General features: G+C 38.8%; 1 protein-coding gene across 1 annotated transcript in view; it reads right to left on the reverse strand.

Moving 5' to 3' along the window:
* Positions 1–2,017: 2,017 nt before the first annotated feature.
* The window catches only part of TNFRSF21 (TNF receptor superfamily member 21), a 37,820-nt gene continuing 20,845 nt past the window's right edge, over positions 2,018–18,992 (reverse strand). Inside the window, exons 5-6 of the mRNA XM_026679087.2 lie at positions 5,053–5,272; positions 2,018–3,409 (exon numbers count right to left, since the gene is read on the reverse strand). Coding sequence (XP_026534872.1) covers positions 3,180–3,409; positions 5,053–5,272 — 450 coding nt within the window. The 3' untranslated portion in view covers positions 2,018–3,179. The remainder of the gene's footprint in view (positions 3,410–5,052; positions 5,273–18,992) is intronic.

Below are 18,992 nucleotides of genomic sequence, written 5' to 3' on the forward strand. Positions count from 1 at the left end.
GAAAAATGAATGAATTCATAAAAATGAGTGAACAGTGATACATTTTGAAGTTCTAGTAAAATCTATTCCCCAAAAGGAACATGCTCATCCCTTTGCTGGCTCCTAGAGATTATGTCTTAATTTCTGATCATTCTAACTGGCATCTTCTTCTTCTTTTAGCTGCCTACCAATCAGATGCAGATTGACATTCAAACCGCAAAAAGCCCGGTTGACTTTTCAGTGAGTAGAACAGGGCTACAATCAAACAGATAAGATTGCCAATAGATTGAATCTCATACAGATTGCGGGACCACCCAAGGAAGAAAGAAGTCTGAGATTCTAAAGTTATAGAGGCAGTGCAGCACTTTGGATCTGAAAGCAAAATGATGCTTCAGTGCAGACGAGACACTTTGCGCCCTTTCCCCCCTAGGATCCTTCTGCAGTTGCTTTAAGAAGTTACCCGACAGCTGCTCTGTGAGTACAGACAACCCACATGCTCCAAATTTTTTGGCTTTGTAATTTTAGTGCTGCACAGCCTTTAGCACTAAAGGTCTCACTATTCTCCCTTCTGCGATGAGTTAAGAGTCACCCTAACCAAGTCTACATCTGAGGTAGATTAACTGCAGCTCCTTTACTTCCGAGAATCCCTTACAAAGGTTTTGAGTCTGAGAAATTGCTGAAAGACAGCCTCAGCCAAATGGGCAGAATAAGCATGACTAAAGGTGCAAGACAGACTTTAATCCTCCAAGCAATAAACAATTTGCAACCCTAAGCTGCATGCCTGATTCTACCAGAAGAGATTTAAAGCCTGCTTACCGTAAGTTGTGAATCAAGGAATGCTATTCTTTTACAAGAAGCAGTCAAAGTTATGTTTTCTACCAAAAAGCCCTGAATGCAAACAGAGTGTGCCAAGAACATTGCCCCTTAATCATTGTTACTCAGCTACAGGCCACAGGGCTGAGACTATTCAACTCCGTGCCTACCAACTGTACTAACTCTGCCCTTTGTGCCAAATCCAGAGGGTTGCAACACCCTGGTAAACCAATTTGCAATTCTCCTCCTCTGTGAAGTCAGCTTAATTGTAACATTCGACCAATGAAAAAGACATGAGAAATGTGCTTGTTGTTTTTTTTTAATCTGAAGTACTTGAATGTCTGTGTTAGGTTCATATGTAAGTATCCACCCTGAAAGTGCAATAACATACCATGAAAGCTCTGCAGGGCAGCCAGTATGTCTAAAGGAGTTAAAAACAGTGAGCCTTTTGACTCCAGAATAGCTGTATGACCTTCCATTACTTTCTCTTTGGGTGGGGTTTTCTTTTTTGGTGGTGGAGTGCCTTTGAGTCAGTATTGACTCCTGGCAACTTCATGGATTAGTCCCTGCAATTTTATTGGCAGGATTCTAGAAGTGGGCTTGGCCTTATCTTCTTCCAAGGGCTGAAAGAATGTCAGGCCAGGTCACCTCAGCCACCTTTGTGCCAGTGGTGCACTTCAAATTTTTTTTTTACCACTGGTTAGATGGGCGTGGCTTTTGTGCACACGTGCGCCAAATGCACACTTTGCGCAGGCACAGAGGCTTTCCGACTCACCTCCTGCAATCCTGCACTCTCCCTGTGGCTTCATCAGCTGATGTGTGGCAATCTGCTGTGCCACGCAAAGCAGCTGCACTTCAAAACCAGGGAATAAAGGTTACTATGGGAACCCAGGTGGCGGGTGGGCCCAACAGCAGAGTGTCTCCACCGCTCATCGGCGCTACCGGATTGGCTGAATGGAGCTGAACTGGTAGAATATCACCACTGCTTTGTGCCTGAGGCAAGACTAAAACTCATAGTCTCAAAGTCTTTGCCTAATGCTTTAACCACATCAAACTGGTGCGCCAGATTTGATAGTCCATCATCCTTCCCATCTTCATAACTGCTCCTTTCTTACGCAGACACGTGTACTTGAGCTCAGGGTATGATTTCATTTGAACCCCTGCCTGACAGCAAGAACTGCTTTTAAAGTCCCCAACTAGTTATGGAGGATAAACAGAAACATTATCACATGGCAAACACCTAGTATTTATTAATAAATTAGTACACCAGAAGGCAACTGTCTCCCCCGACCCCTTCAAAAAAATTATCTTCTCCTTCCATCACCTCTTATCGTGTTGCCACCCTGCAATATTGTCTCCTAAGTAAGCATGATTGTAGATCGACTTATTCCTGGAGCACAGTGGATGCAAATATAGCAGAGGCAGGATTTTTCACAATGCAGCATTTTTAATAAAAAGTGAGGTGGGGATGGGGAAGGATTTCAATGACCACATGAAGGCCTTGAAATATACTTATTGGCCACATCTGTATAAAAACCCACAAAAGGACAATTTTGAAGCACATGTCAATAAATCTTATAGAATGAGAAATGTGGCACCACCAGGGTTCTCCTTTACTTTCCAGAGTCCAGCTCCAGGTGCTACTCCCAAGTGATTAAGCCTGCTGAGATTCTACAGGGGCAAGGCAACAATCTCTCCCTTAAGTCAAGCAAAACAGAATTACATTCAGCTGCAGGCCTCGTCTCATTGTCTGAAAGGCTGAAGAAGTTACAGTTGAAAGGTTTCAACATCCTAGTTCCAGAGAAGCGCAAGTCACTTATTGTGATCTGTTTGTCCATGTGAAAACCATACAATAAATAGCTGTGCTAGTAAAATATCAGTGAATGTGCATCATTCAGCAGTAGTTTTTTTTTCCTTTAAAGTCATCTTGAGGAAAAGCAGACCTATCTAACCATGAAAAGAGCAGAGGAGAGTTCAAAGTATCTGTAACGAGAGGGCAAAGAAAAATCAAACTGAAATTAAAGAAAAAAAAATCCAGAAGGCTCCTGAAAAGTTAAAAGGATTAAAATGCAAGTCCAAATCCAACTAGTAAATTACGAATGCATATAATCCATGGTTTTTAAGTGGCTACAATTACAGCTCTGAACGAAAAATTAAAATGTTGTAATAGAAGAGGGGAAAACATCTTTTAATTCAAACCATAAACGTGAGAGCAAACTACTCTCAGAAAACAAAACAAGAAAAAAAAAGAAAAAGAAATCTTAAGAGGAAAATACTGGCCACGACTTCTACAAAATATCCTGCCCAGGTCTTATCTTTTAACATGTGCCAAGCGTATACAAGCAGCAGCCACGGTGTAGGTGCAGGGGGCCTCTGGCGGCCCACGTCTAAAGCAGATCAGGCAGATGGCTATAAACTGAATCCAGAAGAGTCTGGCTGGCTTCCTGGCTCTTGACGCCGGCAATTTCAAAAAGCCTGTCCAGTTTGTCCTCTGCTTGTGAAATCTCCTCAATAGTATGCAGTTCTTCGGGGTTTAGAAGATGAAGCATGTCGTCGAAGATAGGCTGCAAGTCGCAAGGGTCCAGGCGCACCTGGCGTAGCACCGTGTCTTTCTTTTCTATCAAAGGAGAAGACAAATTGTCTGTTAATCACAGACTTGCAAGGAGTGAATTGCCCCAAACTGTGCTACCCTTCCCTAGGCTTGGCAGTCTTTTCAGTGCTGCTTTATGACTCAGATGCCGAATTCAGACTGGCCTATTTTCATAGCCTGCTTACAGAGTGGCTTGTTTCCATAGTCCAAGCCACAGTCTTAAGACCATCAACGGGGGACTTTTGGGAGCAGGCCCTGCCACAAAAACATCAATAATTAACACCAGTTTATCCACGGTAGGATCTGCATTATGGAACAAACTGCCACCAGGATTGAACAACCCCCTCCTTCCACTCCTCCCCCCCTTCCCCAGTGTTCAGCATAAAATTCTTGTCTTTTGTAGCGTTTTATGTATATTCTTCTTTTGAGAGCTTTCAGTAGAATATTTATTTTTGTGACATTTTTGCAAGCTGCCCAGAATCATAGGGAGGGTGGATGCATGGCTCTCCATTCATCATGACACCAGCGACTCATAAGACCCTGCATATCCCAACTGTCTAACAGAAGAAAGCCTAAATGTGGAGTAATGAAATGAGAGAATCAGGGTCACTGAAGTCTCCTTTCCTCTATATTAAAAAGCTATGACACAACTGATTTTTTTCTCTCTGCTGTTTTCCTTTTGTCATAAAATAAAATGCAGTTTACTCTTTTACTGCTTGGGCTATGAGTCTGTTGCCCAGAGAGAAAGTAGTAATACCCTCCCTACACCAGGGCTGTCAAACTCCCGGCCCACCGGCCAGATGCAACGCACCCTGGCCACACCCACGCCCGGTGAGCAAAGAGGGAAAAATCCTGATATGTCACATGACGCTGTTGTGACAACGTGAGTTTGACACCCCTACCCTATACCACTGTGATCCAAGCACAATGTGATTTGACCCTCAAACTTATACAGCAGGTGAATGATGATTATGTTCACAAAGTGCATGTATGGTTGCCAAACTGGCATGTCTCCTTCTAGTATAGTTTAAGCCAGAAAGAACCAGTTATCCTGTAACAGATAAATTGGGCTCAGAAGTTTCAGATTACGACTTATTTCCATAAATGACCTAAGTGTTTTAACAGATTAACAGAGTTGGAAGGGACCTTGTAGTTCATCTAGTCCAACCCCCCACCCAAGCAGGAGCCCCCACCTTTAGGTATTTCAGAGAATAGGTTGACCCCGTTTTCTTTGGGACAGCCCCTTAGATACTGGAAGACTATCATGTCTCCCCTAGTCCTTCTTTTCACTAGACTAGACATATCCAAATCCTGCAAATGTTCTTCATATGATTTAGCCTCCAGTCTCCTCATTGTCTTTGTTGCTCTACTCTGAACTCTTTCTAGAATCTCAACAACTTTTTATACAGTGGCGAGCAAATATACAAACTCTATTTGTATAAATGATAAACGATACTAAGCAGACTTGGGCATCATACGGTGTTAAGCCAAAATCAATTTCTAAATAATTTGCCATATGTGCAGTCTATGTTTTTGAAATACGTTTGCAGGACAAACCTGAAGTCTGCCTTCCAAATATGCCCCATCTGTTCCCTTTATATCTGATTCTGAATGAAATTAAACAATGGCCCTATGAACAACTGATGTTCCAAACTAGCGGAGATCAGTACCTTTGGTAATAAAAGACCCTGTTCGGCTAAGAGCAGAAGAACCGCTGGAGGTGGAATCGCAGCGAAGAAGAGGTTCAGACTCATCCACAAAGAAGCACTTGTTCTTTTCCAAGGGAGATGGTTCCACAGGGATTATGGTTGCCTCTGGGTTTGGATTTGGGCTGGGAGTGGGGCTGAGTGGTCCAGAATTTACCGGAAGAACCAACTTGTCAGCTTCAAGCTGTAATAGGAAGACATAATATGGGAGGAAAAAATTACACACTAATGTTCTGAGACAAGTTGGGCCAATTCACTTTCATTAGGACATACTGGTCCCTTCAGAAAAGCATGAAGATGACAACAGGATGGTTTTGCAGGCTAAGAAATTTCTTTCTTCACTACTCCAACAGACACGTCTGAAAACAGTAAAGCTGAATGGTTTGAAATTATGAAATTAAAATTACGGACAGACACAGAGAAGTACTGCTTTATAGATCATGCTATAAAAATTTGAAATTCATTCCTAAAAAATGTAGTGATAGACACTGCCTGGAAAAGTTTGAAGGGAGAATAAATAAATTTTGCATGTATACTTGAAAGCTTATGCATTGTTCCTTGTGTGTCTAATCACACTTGGCTAAATAAAATACTGCCTACACCAAAATGAAACATGTCATTTATCCGTGGTTTTTCTAATGAAACCCCTGTGCAAATTTGAAAGTGAGGAGGGGGGAAATCTACAAGTCCTAAAAGTACCAGGAAAGAGTACATTTTTTGTTTTGTTTTTTAAACATTATAATTCATGAATAACAGGATTATTAACAAAAGGACAATGGAATTCTAGTACATCGCTGAAAGAGCACTCTGAGAAAGAACAGTCTCTGGCATTCACAAATCCACTCTCCAACAAATATTTAATATAATTGTTCACCAGATTTTTGAAAGAAATATTATCTACCAAAGAATGCCATGTTTTATATACATAGGGGGAGAAGACGGGGATAATGAGGAACAACATATGAGCCTGCGAATGATTTGCTGTCCCTGGAGCTCCAACAATCTCTTTGGATTCTTCTGTTCCTATCAGCCAAATTGCTTGGTGCTATTACACCAACAATCATCCTGTGACCCTCAGAGTAGGATGCCGATTCACTCAGTGCCTTGTTTTCATCAGGAGGGGCAAGCAAGAGAGACAAGGGTTCAGGAAAGCAAGGGAACACACACACACACACACACACACACAGCTTTCATCCATCTAATTCAATTCACAATGTGCACAAAGCAGCATTCATATAAGAATGTCTGAAAACTCAGATGAACTCAACAGAGCATGTGCATCTCCCACATGCAAAAAGAGGGAAAGCAAGAACTGGTTTATTACACAAGAAGCTGTTTGAACTGGGATGCTGGATAACCACATGATGTCCTTTTGGGGGTGGACTCTTGCGCACCCTTTGTTCTTGTATAAGACAACAGTAGCTTGGTTTACAAATACAATAAAATGTGACGAGGGAATGAACTTTAGACTGAAAGGATTTGTCTTGTTTAAAACTCTACCTATCTGCAGATGACCACAATGGGTGGTCTGGGCCAAAGGGATTTACTCTGTTTTCTTTACCTTTTGAGGAGTTCTTCATAATGTGATGCATATCTACTACCGTGCCTTTCTATCCTTTATTCTGGTGACAGTGATACAGTGTTGTACAGCCCCCTCCACTAGTCATGGCAGGGGGGCAGGGGAGAACTTGCTAAGGGCAAGGGCCCTCCCTTGTTTCACTAGTATGTTGATGTTATTTTTGGAGAGTTTTATCTATTCCCACTGTAATTTTCCTGTGAGTATCACTGTTTCAGGAACAGACCTAGCTAGATCTAGCCTGTTCTTCTTCTCGCGTCCCCATTTTACAGAGAGATATATATGTTTAGACCAGGGGTCTCCAAACTTAGCAACTTTAAGACTTGTGGACCTGTTGAAGTCCACAGGTCTTAAAGTTGCTAAGTTTGGAGGCCTCTGGTTTAGACAGATACTCAGAGGGTCTTTGGGGAAAGGTTCTTAGATCTATGGTAACACTAAATAGGGATCAACCTTTCCCAGGAATGCTCCATATGCAAATTTAGGTTCTCTGTCGCCTATAGTAGACATTCCCCATATCTATGGTGACTTTTTTTCTTCCTAGGAGGGGACTGTTTCTGAACCTCCCCAGATGAAAATGAATGTAAAACAAAAACCATTGGAAGGCCATAATACCCTATCCATCTTCAAGGAGAAACTTCTCTTCAGGCTCTAGAGTTCTCCAGCTTTATTATTATTATTAATTTGCAATGAGTCTTGGTCTACACTCTAGAGCCATGGTTCCCAACTTTTTTTTCATCCCACACCCTAAAGAAATTTCACCCCCTGAAATAAATAATAAATAAAAATGCCAACATATAGCCAATATCCTATTATTTACCTGGACTTTTCTCACACCCCCTGGAATATCGTCTCGCACCCCCAGGGGCACCCCAGGTTGGGAACCCCTGCTCTAGAGCAAGGAGACAATATTGGCATGAACAGGATTAAGGCTAACCCAGATTTTACTGCTTTCTATCCTGTTTGCCAAAATTCAGGAAGGGCATCATGCAACCGGGTACACTTCCATATCGTCATAAATAACTTGGATGAGGGGATAGAATCATCAAATTTGCAAATGATACTAAACTGGCCAGAGCAGCCAATACCTCAAAAGACAAGCTCAGGATCCAAAAAGATCTTGACAGACTTGAACAATGGGCCCTATCCAACAAACTGAAATTTAATGTGGAGAAAAGCAAAGTTTTATACTTTGGCAGGAAAAACCAAAGGTACAAGTACAGATTAGGTGAAACCTGGCTCAAAAACAGTAACTGTGAGGGCAGCCTTGGAGTCCTAGTGGACAATCACTTAAATAATGAGTCATCAGTGTGTGGCAACAGCCAAAAAAGCTAATACAATCCTTGGTTGTATAAACAGGGGCATAGAATCAAAATCACGTGAAGTATCAGTACCGCTTTATAAAGCTTTAGTAAGGCCACATCTGGGATACTGCATCCAGTTTTGGTCACCACATTACAAAAAAGATTTTGAGATTTTGGAAAAACTGCAAAGAAGAGCAACTAAGACAATCAAAGGCCTGGACTAAAACATATGAAGAATGGTTGCAGGAATTGGGTATGGCTAGTCTAGAGAAAATAAGAATTGGGGGTGGGATATGATAGCAGTATTCCAGTATTTGAGAGATGCCACAAAGAGGAAGGGATCAATTTATTTTCCAAAGCACCAGAAGGCAGGACAAAAAACAATGGATGGAAACTCATCAAGGAGAGAAGCAATCTGGAATTAAGGAGAAACTTCCTAACAGTGAAGACAATTAACCAGTGGAAGGAAGTGGGTGCTTTATCACTGAAGGTTTTTAACAAACTGGACAGTCATTTGTCTGAAATGGTATAGAATCTCCTGTTTGAGCAGTGGGCAGGACTAGAATACCCTCAAGGCCCCTTTCAGCTCTATTCTGATTCTGATTCTAATTCTTCTCTTGATCAATACAAATTTCTTAGCTGTGGCATTCCTGACAAACGAAGGCAAAAAAGACATTTAAACTCAGAATCATCTGTGATCTTTTGTGTACCATAAACGTGCAAAAAAATCCCTCATCACATGACAATATAAATCAAAATTCTAAACCTAAAACTGAAAACCCAGAGATAAATTCAAATGCAAGAAAGGTTTCATAATCAGTAACAGTTATTACTGATAAAGAAAAACAATTACTGCTAGCTTAAGCAGGCTGGGGTACTTTTTAAAAAAAGAAGAAAAAAATAAAATAAAATAAAAGCTGTTTGATTCGAAAGTCAGGCCCCTTTTTTCCTTGGGCAGAGAAACATAGCTGCAGCAATTCTGAAGTATCAAAATCTTCTTCCACCCAGAAAACAACAAGCATTCTGTACAGGAAGACTGAAGATGAGTATCAGATGAAGGCGGAGTTTGAGGTGGGGGGGGGGCTGGGGGAAGCTGGATGAGGTCATGGGAGGCCAGAAGAGGAAGGGCAGGGACAGAAAGGATAACAGATAGTATTACTTAGAGACATTCAAAGCAATTACTCCCATTAGTACTAATAAAACCTTTCCATGAACCCACACAAACTACCTTATCTAACTGTTGTTGTCCGTTCTAGACAGTAATTTATACTAAATCATTGCCAGCTCTTTATAAAAAGACACTTTCCCAGGACTCATAGTTGCACACTCGTGGTTCTTCCCTTGAAACAACCATAAAAAATGTCTAATTCTGAATACCAGAGCTAAAGTACAGCTGCCTCCAATGAAACACAAGACGTTGCAATGGACTGGCAACCAAGTGATCATGCATGCATTTGATGTGGTTATCATTACATTAGTTTCAACAGGAAGCAAAGGTTCCCAAAGTAGCATTATCAAGAATGAAATTATGATCTTGCAGTTTAACTATTTCTCTATAAGACAATTTCTGTCTCCCTAAGACACTAAAGTATGGGTAGGCAACCTAGCAACTGCTAGCTGCTTTAGATCATAACTTAATATAAGGCCCTCAGTGTTTGCCCTACTGTTCACTCTGAAAGTTGAAAGTTGATTAAATAACGTTGGAGAAATAATACCAAATACAATATTCGGAAAGTATTTTAAATTACTAAGGGCAGTAACAAGCATTCCAGCTCTCCCATCAAATGTCATTATCACTAATTTATAACCAACTCAAAACAGTATGTGTACAATACTAGTTCTAATTTAATCATTTAGCCAATTTAAAGAATTAGAATGTGCATAATTCAAAGTTAACATATATACAGTACTCATCAGAAGAAAAAAAACCACAGTCAATAGTGATGGCTTGGGAAACTGAAATATTGTAATCAATACAATGTTCTCGAAAACACTAGTATTTGATGGCACCTATGGGATGCAGATCAAGAGAGTCAAATGACAAAAGTAATGTCATATTAAGGCATCTTAAGCATTGCCAATTTTCTGTGTGTGCTGTGACATTATGTACACATACAAAAGGGGTAAATCTTACACTGTGACGCAACTTTCGATGAAATCACTGGATCCTGCCCACACTTCTACTTTTCATGATACTCCAACACAAAACCTTTATTTTGGTGCCTCGGTGGTTACAATTTCCCCCCAGACATTCTGTACAGGACATGGAACTTAAATATCTACTCTTGAATGTAGGAGAAGGGAGATAGATAGAAGGCACAGATCAACTACTTAGATTATTAAAGCCTATCAGTATCCCGAATTGATATTACAGTAACAGCTTTACTGGATCTAAATCTTCAAAATGTGTGCCATGAGGGTGATAACTCAGGAAATATAAGCAGACCTGGGAAGATACTTTTATGTGTTGAAAAGCTGGCATCAAGTTGATCTTTCAAACCATTATGCCTCTCAGTTCCAGTGGGAGAATGTTGCTACATTCATTTCATTTCAGGCTGACCATTATGGATTTGGTCTAGTCTTTGGTCTAGTCTACCAGGGGTTTTCTTATGCCTCTGATTTGTCATGGGAACAGGCTGCTTACCTGTCAACGTATATTGAAGAAGATTAAAGGGTTCTGATTTTAAACAGATTTACAGTTCTCTATCATGAATTGTGACTTATTAAAAAAATAAGAATATCAAAGTATGATTTAGTCCATTTTTAAAATGAATAGTTGAACAAATGGCAATTTTTGTTTACAGATAACTGTGTGAGTCTAATGGAGATGCAATGGATCTCACTGCACTCTGAAAACAGGAGGTTAGTCATGCAGCATGATACTTGCTGCTTGAAAGCAATAAAACAGGGCTTGCCAATATTTATGTCTGCACTGTGGGACACAGTTGATAGCAAAATATATTAATACTAGGACTGTGCAGAAATCTGGATTCAGCAGGAAAATGTGATGTTAAATTCAGCCCATTCCCCCAGGTTTTAAACCAAAAATATAGTTTATCAGAAGAGTACCTATTTTGCATGTAAAGGTCACAAATGTGGTACCTTAACAGTTTTCTCTATTACTTCATTTTGTACTAAGAATAGAGAAGATCTTAATTAAACCTCAAACAGACCTACTTTGCTACTTTCTAATGTCCAGGATGTAAAACCAGCTTTTTTTCTCTAAAGGCTAGTAAGTATTATCACTTTAAAAAAAATTAATGAATTCAGAATCAAAAACTCAGTTTAATTCCAAATTTCATGTAATTACACAATCACATTAACAACCATGCAAAAACTTGACAGACTTGAACATTGGACACTATCTAACAAAATGAAATTCAATGGTGAAAAAAGTAAGAAAACCAAACAAGAAAACCAAATGCACAGGTATAGTATAGGTGGTACCTGGCTCAATAGTAGTAATTGTGAGAGGGATCTTGGAGTCCTAGTGGACAATCACGTAAATATGAGCCAGCAGTGTGTGGCAGCTGCCAGAAAAGCCAACACACTTCTAGGCTGCATTAACAGAGGAAATAGAATCAAGATCCCATGAAGTGTTAATACTACTTTATAATGCCTCGGTAAGACCACACTTGGAATACTGCATCAAGTTTTGGTCGCCATGATGTAAGAAGATATTGAGACTCTAAAAAGAATGCAGAGAAGAGCAACAAAGATAATTAGGGGACTGGAGGCTAAAACATATAAAGAACAGTTTCTGGAATTGACTATGGCTAGTTTAATGAAAAGAAGGACTAGGGGAGACATGTTAGCAGTGTTCCAATATCTCAGGGGCTGCCACAAAAAAGAGGGAGTCAAGCTATTCTCCAAAGCACCTGAAGGCAGGACAAGAAGCAATGGATGGAAACTAATCAAAGAGAGAAGCAACCTAGAAGTAAGAAGAAATTTCCTGACAGAACAATTCATCAGTGGAACAACTTGCCTCCGGAAGTTGTGAATGCTCCAACACTGGAAGTTTTTAAGAAGAGATTGGACAGCCATTTGTCTGAAATTGTATAGGGTTTCCTCCCTGTGCAGGGGGTTGGACTAGAAGACCTCCAAGGTCCCTTCGAACTCTATTATTCTGTTAATCCTACCGCATCCAATTCCAATCCATTCTGAGGGTTGCTTTTGAAAGAACAATGGACTTAATGGTATGATCTTCAAGTATCCAATGAAACCTAAAATCTGAAGAATGTAAAGAGGTTTCCTAACATTACCCAGTATGGGTAAAAATAGACTAGTCTTTAAATTTACAATAAACAGGATGAGAATCGCAAATATAGTTTAGAATTTTGTCTTCACCTTAACATGTTTTTCCCAAAAAGAGGATTCTACAAAATCACCACTAATTCAATATATAATTCAATATATTTTGGCGCAGAGAGCAACAGCAGAGGAAAATGAGGTTAAGAACTGTGAGCTAAGAGGAAGACAAACAGCAGGACCTAGTAGCCCTGAGACAGAAAGAAAGCAATGAAGATTTCCAGAAGCTCTGAACAAGATCCCTGTCTGTAAAACAGAATGTACATAGTCATAACTTTATGAACATCCATACTTTGAAGTCCTCATAAAAGCTACCTCGTGTGGCAGAGTATTTTTTTTAAATAAAATGAGCAGTTTGACATATTTTTTATTCTTATTCTGCCACTTCTAGTAATCCTAGCATAATAACAGGGTATTGCTATAACTCCTTTGACCATGAAATAATACAGGAAAAAATGTAAATCTGGGGAATTGTAAGGTCCATGAAATGGACTTTGCAGTAAATATTGCAGTTCCTTTAATTGAAAGGAATCCGATCTAGCATGTTTTATTCAGATTTAAGAAAAACAAAAAGGATATTCTGAAATAAGTTGAATAACAAAACTTTGATTATTGTTTAACACATTTACTTGAACATTTTTAAACTGAAATTATCATGGGGATCTTCTCAGCATCTCCTTAAGACAAAGGTGTCTTTTTCTAGAATTTTGTTCCTGTCTTCCAGAGCTGCACAGTAATTCCTAAGACTGACTGGTTTTAAGGATTGCTAATATGAATTCTGAAATACCCATTTCCATTCAAACCTGACCTACTATAAACTCAAACTATTTTTAAATAAATATAGTGTAACTCAGTAGCATACTTTTTAAAAAAATCTTGCATAGTTAATTTTTAAAGGGAAAAAAGTCAACTGCAACTCTTAACCGAGGAAGCAGCATTCATTTGGAATTTTGTTAATCAAGTTTAAGCCAAGAAAAGTAGAGGTGAGGATACAGAATTTTGCAAGCAAAATAAGCAAACATTTAGCTTTCCTTTATTAGTGAAATCATTAAGACCAGGTCTTTATGAATTGTCTAAGTTCTTTCTTCTGAACTGCTTACCTGTACAACTAATGGATCTTTTACCAGAAAAGGTTGCAAAGTCCATCTGCTCTCTGTTTGTCATGTTTTGGATTACACCCTTTTCTTTCTCATCCTCGCTTACATACATATATACATACATACATACATACATACATACATATATATTCCTAACACACCTAAACAGCGCACACCCCAAAATCAAGTTCACCATGGAAACAGAAACAAACAAACAACTACCATTCCTAGATGTACTAATCTACAAAAAAACAGATGGCACACTAGGACACACCATATACCAGAAGAAAACACACACCAACCGCTACCTCAACGCCCAATCCCACCACCACCCAGCACAGATAAACTCCGTGGCTAAAACACTAATTACCAGAACCAAACGCCTGGCAGACAAGACACACATTAAGACTGAACTATGCACCCTGACTAAAGTACTGACAGCCAACGGCTTCCACAAAAGCAAAATCACCAGCTTGATCCACAAAAACACACTGAAACATAATAGAGACCCAGAAGATGAACAGACCTATGGAACAGCTGTCCTGCCCTACATAAGAGGTACTACAGACAAAATTAGTAAGGTACTACACAGACATCACATCAGGACTGCCTTCAAAACAGACAGAAAAATAGCAGCCATCCTTAGCAACCCCAAAGATAAAATTGACCTGGAAAACCAAGGCATATACGAAATCCCCTGTGCATCATGCCCGGCCACATACATTGGACAGACCAATAGAAGAATAAGTACCCGCCTGGATGAACACAAAAATGTAGTCAAAAAGCTGGAACACACTTCCTCACTAGTCCAACACATGGAAGCCACAGGTCATAGCATCAACTTCAATGGCACCAAAACCCTGGCCACTATGGAAAACCCTAGCCACAGAGTCATCAGAGAAGCCATAGAGATTGAAAAAAGACCAGAAAGCATGAATAGAAGAGATGATTCCACCAGGCTGTCAATCATTTGGAAGCCTGCACTCACAAACAAAAAAATCTCCACACCACAAGCCAGGGAAACACCTGGGCACAAACAGATTCCCCCTGATACCTCCAGCTCAAACACATCCCAACCAGGCACCCAGATGAAACCCAGCTTCCTAACTAATGATAGCCGTCCATTTACCCGAAGCCAAGCTGCACTAAAGGCCTCCAATACAGGAACACAATGCTGCCAGCCAATCAAGATACAAAAAGAGCCAAAAAACAGACAGAAGATATCAGAGACACCCATCAAGCAGAACACAGCAAACTCCGAGACCAATAAACACAGACCAAGACTCCCAACCAATCAGGATGAAGAAAAAACCATTCTGGCACAGCAATAGGCTGCCCCAAATTTAAATCTGAAACCACTGTAAAAGTCTGACCCACAGACGGACACAATACAGAAGCCTGATGATGGCAGATGAGATTCTGCTGAAACGTTGCTACAACTTTAAAAGAACTACAATGACGTGGGAAAATACCCGAACCAAGCCGAACACCATACATGTAAGTACCCGAAAACTTAAGAAAACAAATATATATATATATATATATATATATATATATATATATATATATATATATATATATATATATATATATATATATATATATATATATATATATATATATATAAAAATATTGGGGGGAGTACTGGATTTAAATAGCTTGTGCCTTTTTCCTACCCATAACGAGATAAAAAATTTTTTAACAGCATCTATCTCCTCACTTATACTTAGACTACTGTCAGTGATGCAGCGTTCATGATGAAGTTTTTTAGAAGACTGCTTCACCCTATATTGGGGTATATTGGAAAATCAGCACAATTTGTCAAATGAAAGTAAAACCTGAAAGTACATGGTCCAAAAAGCAGGTGTATATATAAATGTCATATATACTACTTTATTTGGATTAAAGTTCAGCCAAAGTCAGCTAGTTGACCTTGTCTGAACTCAGAAGCTGAATTTACTTCTGGTAAATTTGGGATGGTCAACTACCTGGGAATTCCAAGACTATTGGCAAAACTAAGAAACCAAAAACTGTATTTCAGAGAAGCAAACTATTCTGTAGCTGTACCAAAAAAACTGCATGGATTTAGTCACCAGGAGTCAAAATCACCTTGAGGATATATTTACTTCATTTATAGCTGTAGACATTGGATAATGATGAAGCTGGATCTAGAGAAACATGGTGATACAGTCCTTAAAAATGACTTTGATATCCAATTCTCTTTCCCTGTCTGTCATTCCCTCAAAGTCTCAGACACATTCCAAACAAGGCGAAAACCAACTATCTCAAACCCATACTTGGAAATTCTTGCTTTCCCCTGCTGGGTTACAGCCCACTTATTTATCTGGATTCCCTGATTACAGGGGAAAGATTTTAGGACCGTTGCTTGAATGAGGTAGATAAAGCAGGAAAAGAGAAATTCAGTTCCTACAATCTTCTTTCCTGCAGGGTTCCTTGGACCGCATTTTGTAGTGGTATTACCTGTGTTCTAAAGTATAAAAATAAAAATGGGGGAGAAGTGAGAGAGAATCATCATTGGGAAAATACAAGTACCAATAATAGCCAATTTGGTATTCTGACCTAAATTTCAAAAATGGTGGCATAATGGGAGCCATCTGTCACCATATTCAGGTCCAGCATCCTTCAGTATCCCATTGCTACCCCTGAAGAGACCGGATTAAACATTGTGGTAGTATTTTTTTTTTTTTTGACAGAATCTTAAAGCACTATTTTATTTCCTAAACCCTCTCCCACCACTTTGGAAAGGTTAAGGGGAAAACTATCAACTTTTATCACTTAAAATTTCCTAAAACCCATATTTCAGCCCAGCCCAGCCCAACTCATTCTTATAAACCATTGGCCATGTCTCTTGAATCTCCCAAGCAGGGCAAAATGGCAACGTGTGTGGCCCTGTCTCAGCCCTTCAGACAATGGAAGTTATATATTCAATTGATGAGTAAGATGTGGGAAGCTCCTGAATGGAAAATAAAATAAGGTCAAGATGCTGTTACTTGAACTTTTGGAAAAGGTATAATAGTCGTTTTGCTTAGCCAGAGCAGAATATTTACGTAAGTTGTAACAAGGCTCTCCTCTGTGAATCTGAATGATTCCCATACAAACACATAGCAGAGTCCACAACTAAGATTTCAAAGAATTTTACTCACTTTTATCAGCTTCAAGATTCGTGTGTGTGTGTGTGTGTGTGTGTGTGTGTGTGTGTGTTCCTGCTTTCTAGCCTGTCACCTTAACAAATAGACCAAACCTATCCATTTTAATTCAATCAATTTAAAAAAATTAAATTAATTTAAAAGCAAATTTATCGAAATTAATCTCACAAATTAATATTTCAGAACAAGGGATAAGGTAGGGATCAGCAGACCTTTTGTGGTCAGGGGTCTGCACTTAGTATTTCTTCGGAGATTCAAGGCTACAGTACATTGGCCAAAATACAAAACAGGCAGAGCTTTGTGGCAGGGTTCTTTCTGGTGTGTGCCATTCTGTGAATGTGTTTTAAAACTATGCCCAGCCACTGCTCTTGTTTATTTCCCGTTAAAATGTTTGAAAACTATGGGAGAATTTTGGCAGCTGTGATCATAAAGGGCTTTTAAGAACTTCAAAAGGCATAGCTGGGGACCACACCTTATACTTGTTTCCAAAAAACATTGTATGATGAGGACAATATGCATTGCATGTCACTTATCCTTGATAAATATTGGTAAAGAAATATTTGCAATAAATTCTGAACATTTTTACTTAGACAATGAGTAGAAGGAATAGATTTCCAACCAAGGGTCAGTTTTCCTGGGGAACTAGAAGATAATGAAATCATGGAACACAAATGTCTGTATTCTACTGAAATTATTATGATGGGCAAAATAGAGGTTGTAAGGCTTTAAAGACAGTTTACAGTACTGTAGAGATTAGTGACCTAATTCCTTTATTTTCTAGCATAATACCCAATTAGCTTTGCTGGGAACAGGCAAGTGTAGTTCTATAAAAACTGTACAATTTTCTAACCAATAAATGAAAATACCTCTCAAAAAGAGGGGAGCTTAAAGGGCTCATCCAATTCTTTAGTACTTGTGAAATGTGATTATGATGAAATTATGCTAAATTTATAATTATATTTCCTTTGGTTTCTTACACTACTTTGTTAAGCAGGCAGTATGTTGTCCAAATTTCTTTCTACACAATATAAAGTATGCTACCCCAGTATTACAAAATGTTGTGATAGAATATGAACCAAAAATGGAATTAAGAGCATAATCTAACCAAAATGGACTATATTTAGTACTCATTTCTTTTCAGGAAATATAAATGGAGAGATTTAAGGACATCACTGCACTGAGAACATTAGGCATGTATTCCAAATATATGCTTGAATAAATATTAGCTAATATAACTAGGATTCCTGGAAGAATTCATTAAGAATTCATTTTCAGGATAAGGCACCATATCATACAAACAGCTCCAATGAAGTATGTAATACAGAGCAGACTCACAGATAAATATTTTGGTTCACTATAGCTAGACTTAAGACCCAGCTGCAGCTTCAGCAAATCCTGATCATAGTATTTATGAGCCACTTCCTTTTTTATTCCACAGTTGGTTTAACCTAGCAAAGAGACTATGTAGGCATCAGAAGACTATGGGGAACCATTGTTCTATTGTGAAATACTAACATGCCTGTGGTGCTAAGCATAACCAAAAACAAACACTATTATCTGAGGGACACAAATCAGGCAATGCTGGCCCGGACAAACACTTGACAATGATAATTTGTTATCATCAGACCTATCAATTTTTATCACAGATCTCAAATCAACTGCAAAGAAAATTAAGGGAAATTAAGCTATAAAATACTCCTTTTCATGTACAAAAAAATGTTATTTGATTTTACCATACAGACAAAAATTGTATTTGTCAGAATTTGTTCAACCCTTTTTTCACATACTGTTGGAAGAGGTACACTACTGGATAACATTGCATTATATAGGAGAACCCTATATTTTAGTGTTTAACTTTCATAAACATACTTGTTCTTTGCCATATTCAGTAGAGCCCAGTCATAGCAAAAGTTGCTCCCAATTTCCATGAATCAATCAATCTTTAGATTGTTCTTATTATTTCCAAATTTTCCATTGACATGTCTGTCTTTTATTCTAACTTAACAACCCATAGATAGGAATCCCTGACACATAGTGGGGGTAGGGATGGTGTATCCTATATGCTGTTTATTCACTACCACCCCAATCTAATGGCAATATAAGAACTGCTAGGACTTCTGTTCTCTTCAAGATTAACCAAATAAGAAACTGCTGGACTATTATTGGACAAATCTTTGACAGGGCGACAGATTTAAAACATGATTTCATTCTTCCTGGATAAACAGGGAAGTAGAATTTCTAAGCAATGCAGTAGAGAAAGCTTGCATACTAACATTCTTAAAAGTCTCTCTTTTTTACAGGAACAATATTGTTTTCAGGCCAATGAATGCCTTTTACATAATTATATGAATATAATTATAATTAAGGTAATTAAGATTACATTGGATTTATATGGATCTTTAATGGGCTTCTGGGTTAGTCCAGTTCCTCATTTTGGTCTGAAAATAAACTATGA

Source organism: Notechis scutatus, chromosome 1, assembly GCF_049901735.1.
Source record: "Notechis scutatus isolate UNSWTSFEM ecotype Mainland chromosome 1, rNotScu1.2, whole genome shotgun sequence".
NCBI lineage: Eukaryota > Metazoa > Chordata > Lepidosauria > Squamata > Elapidae > Notechis > Notechis scutatus.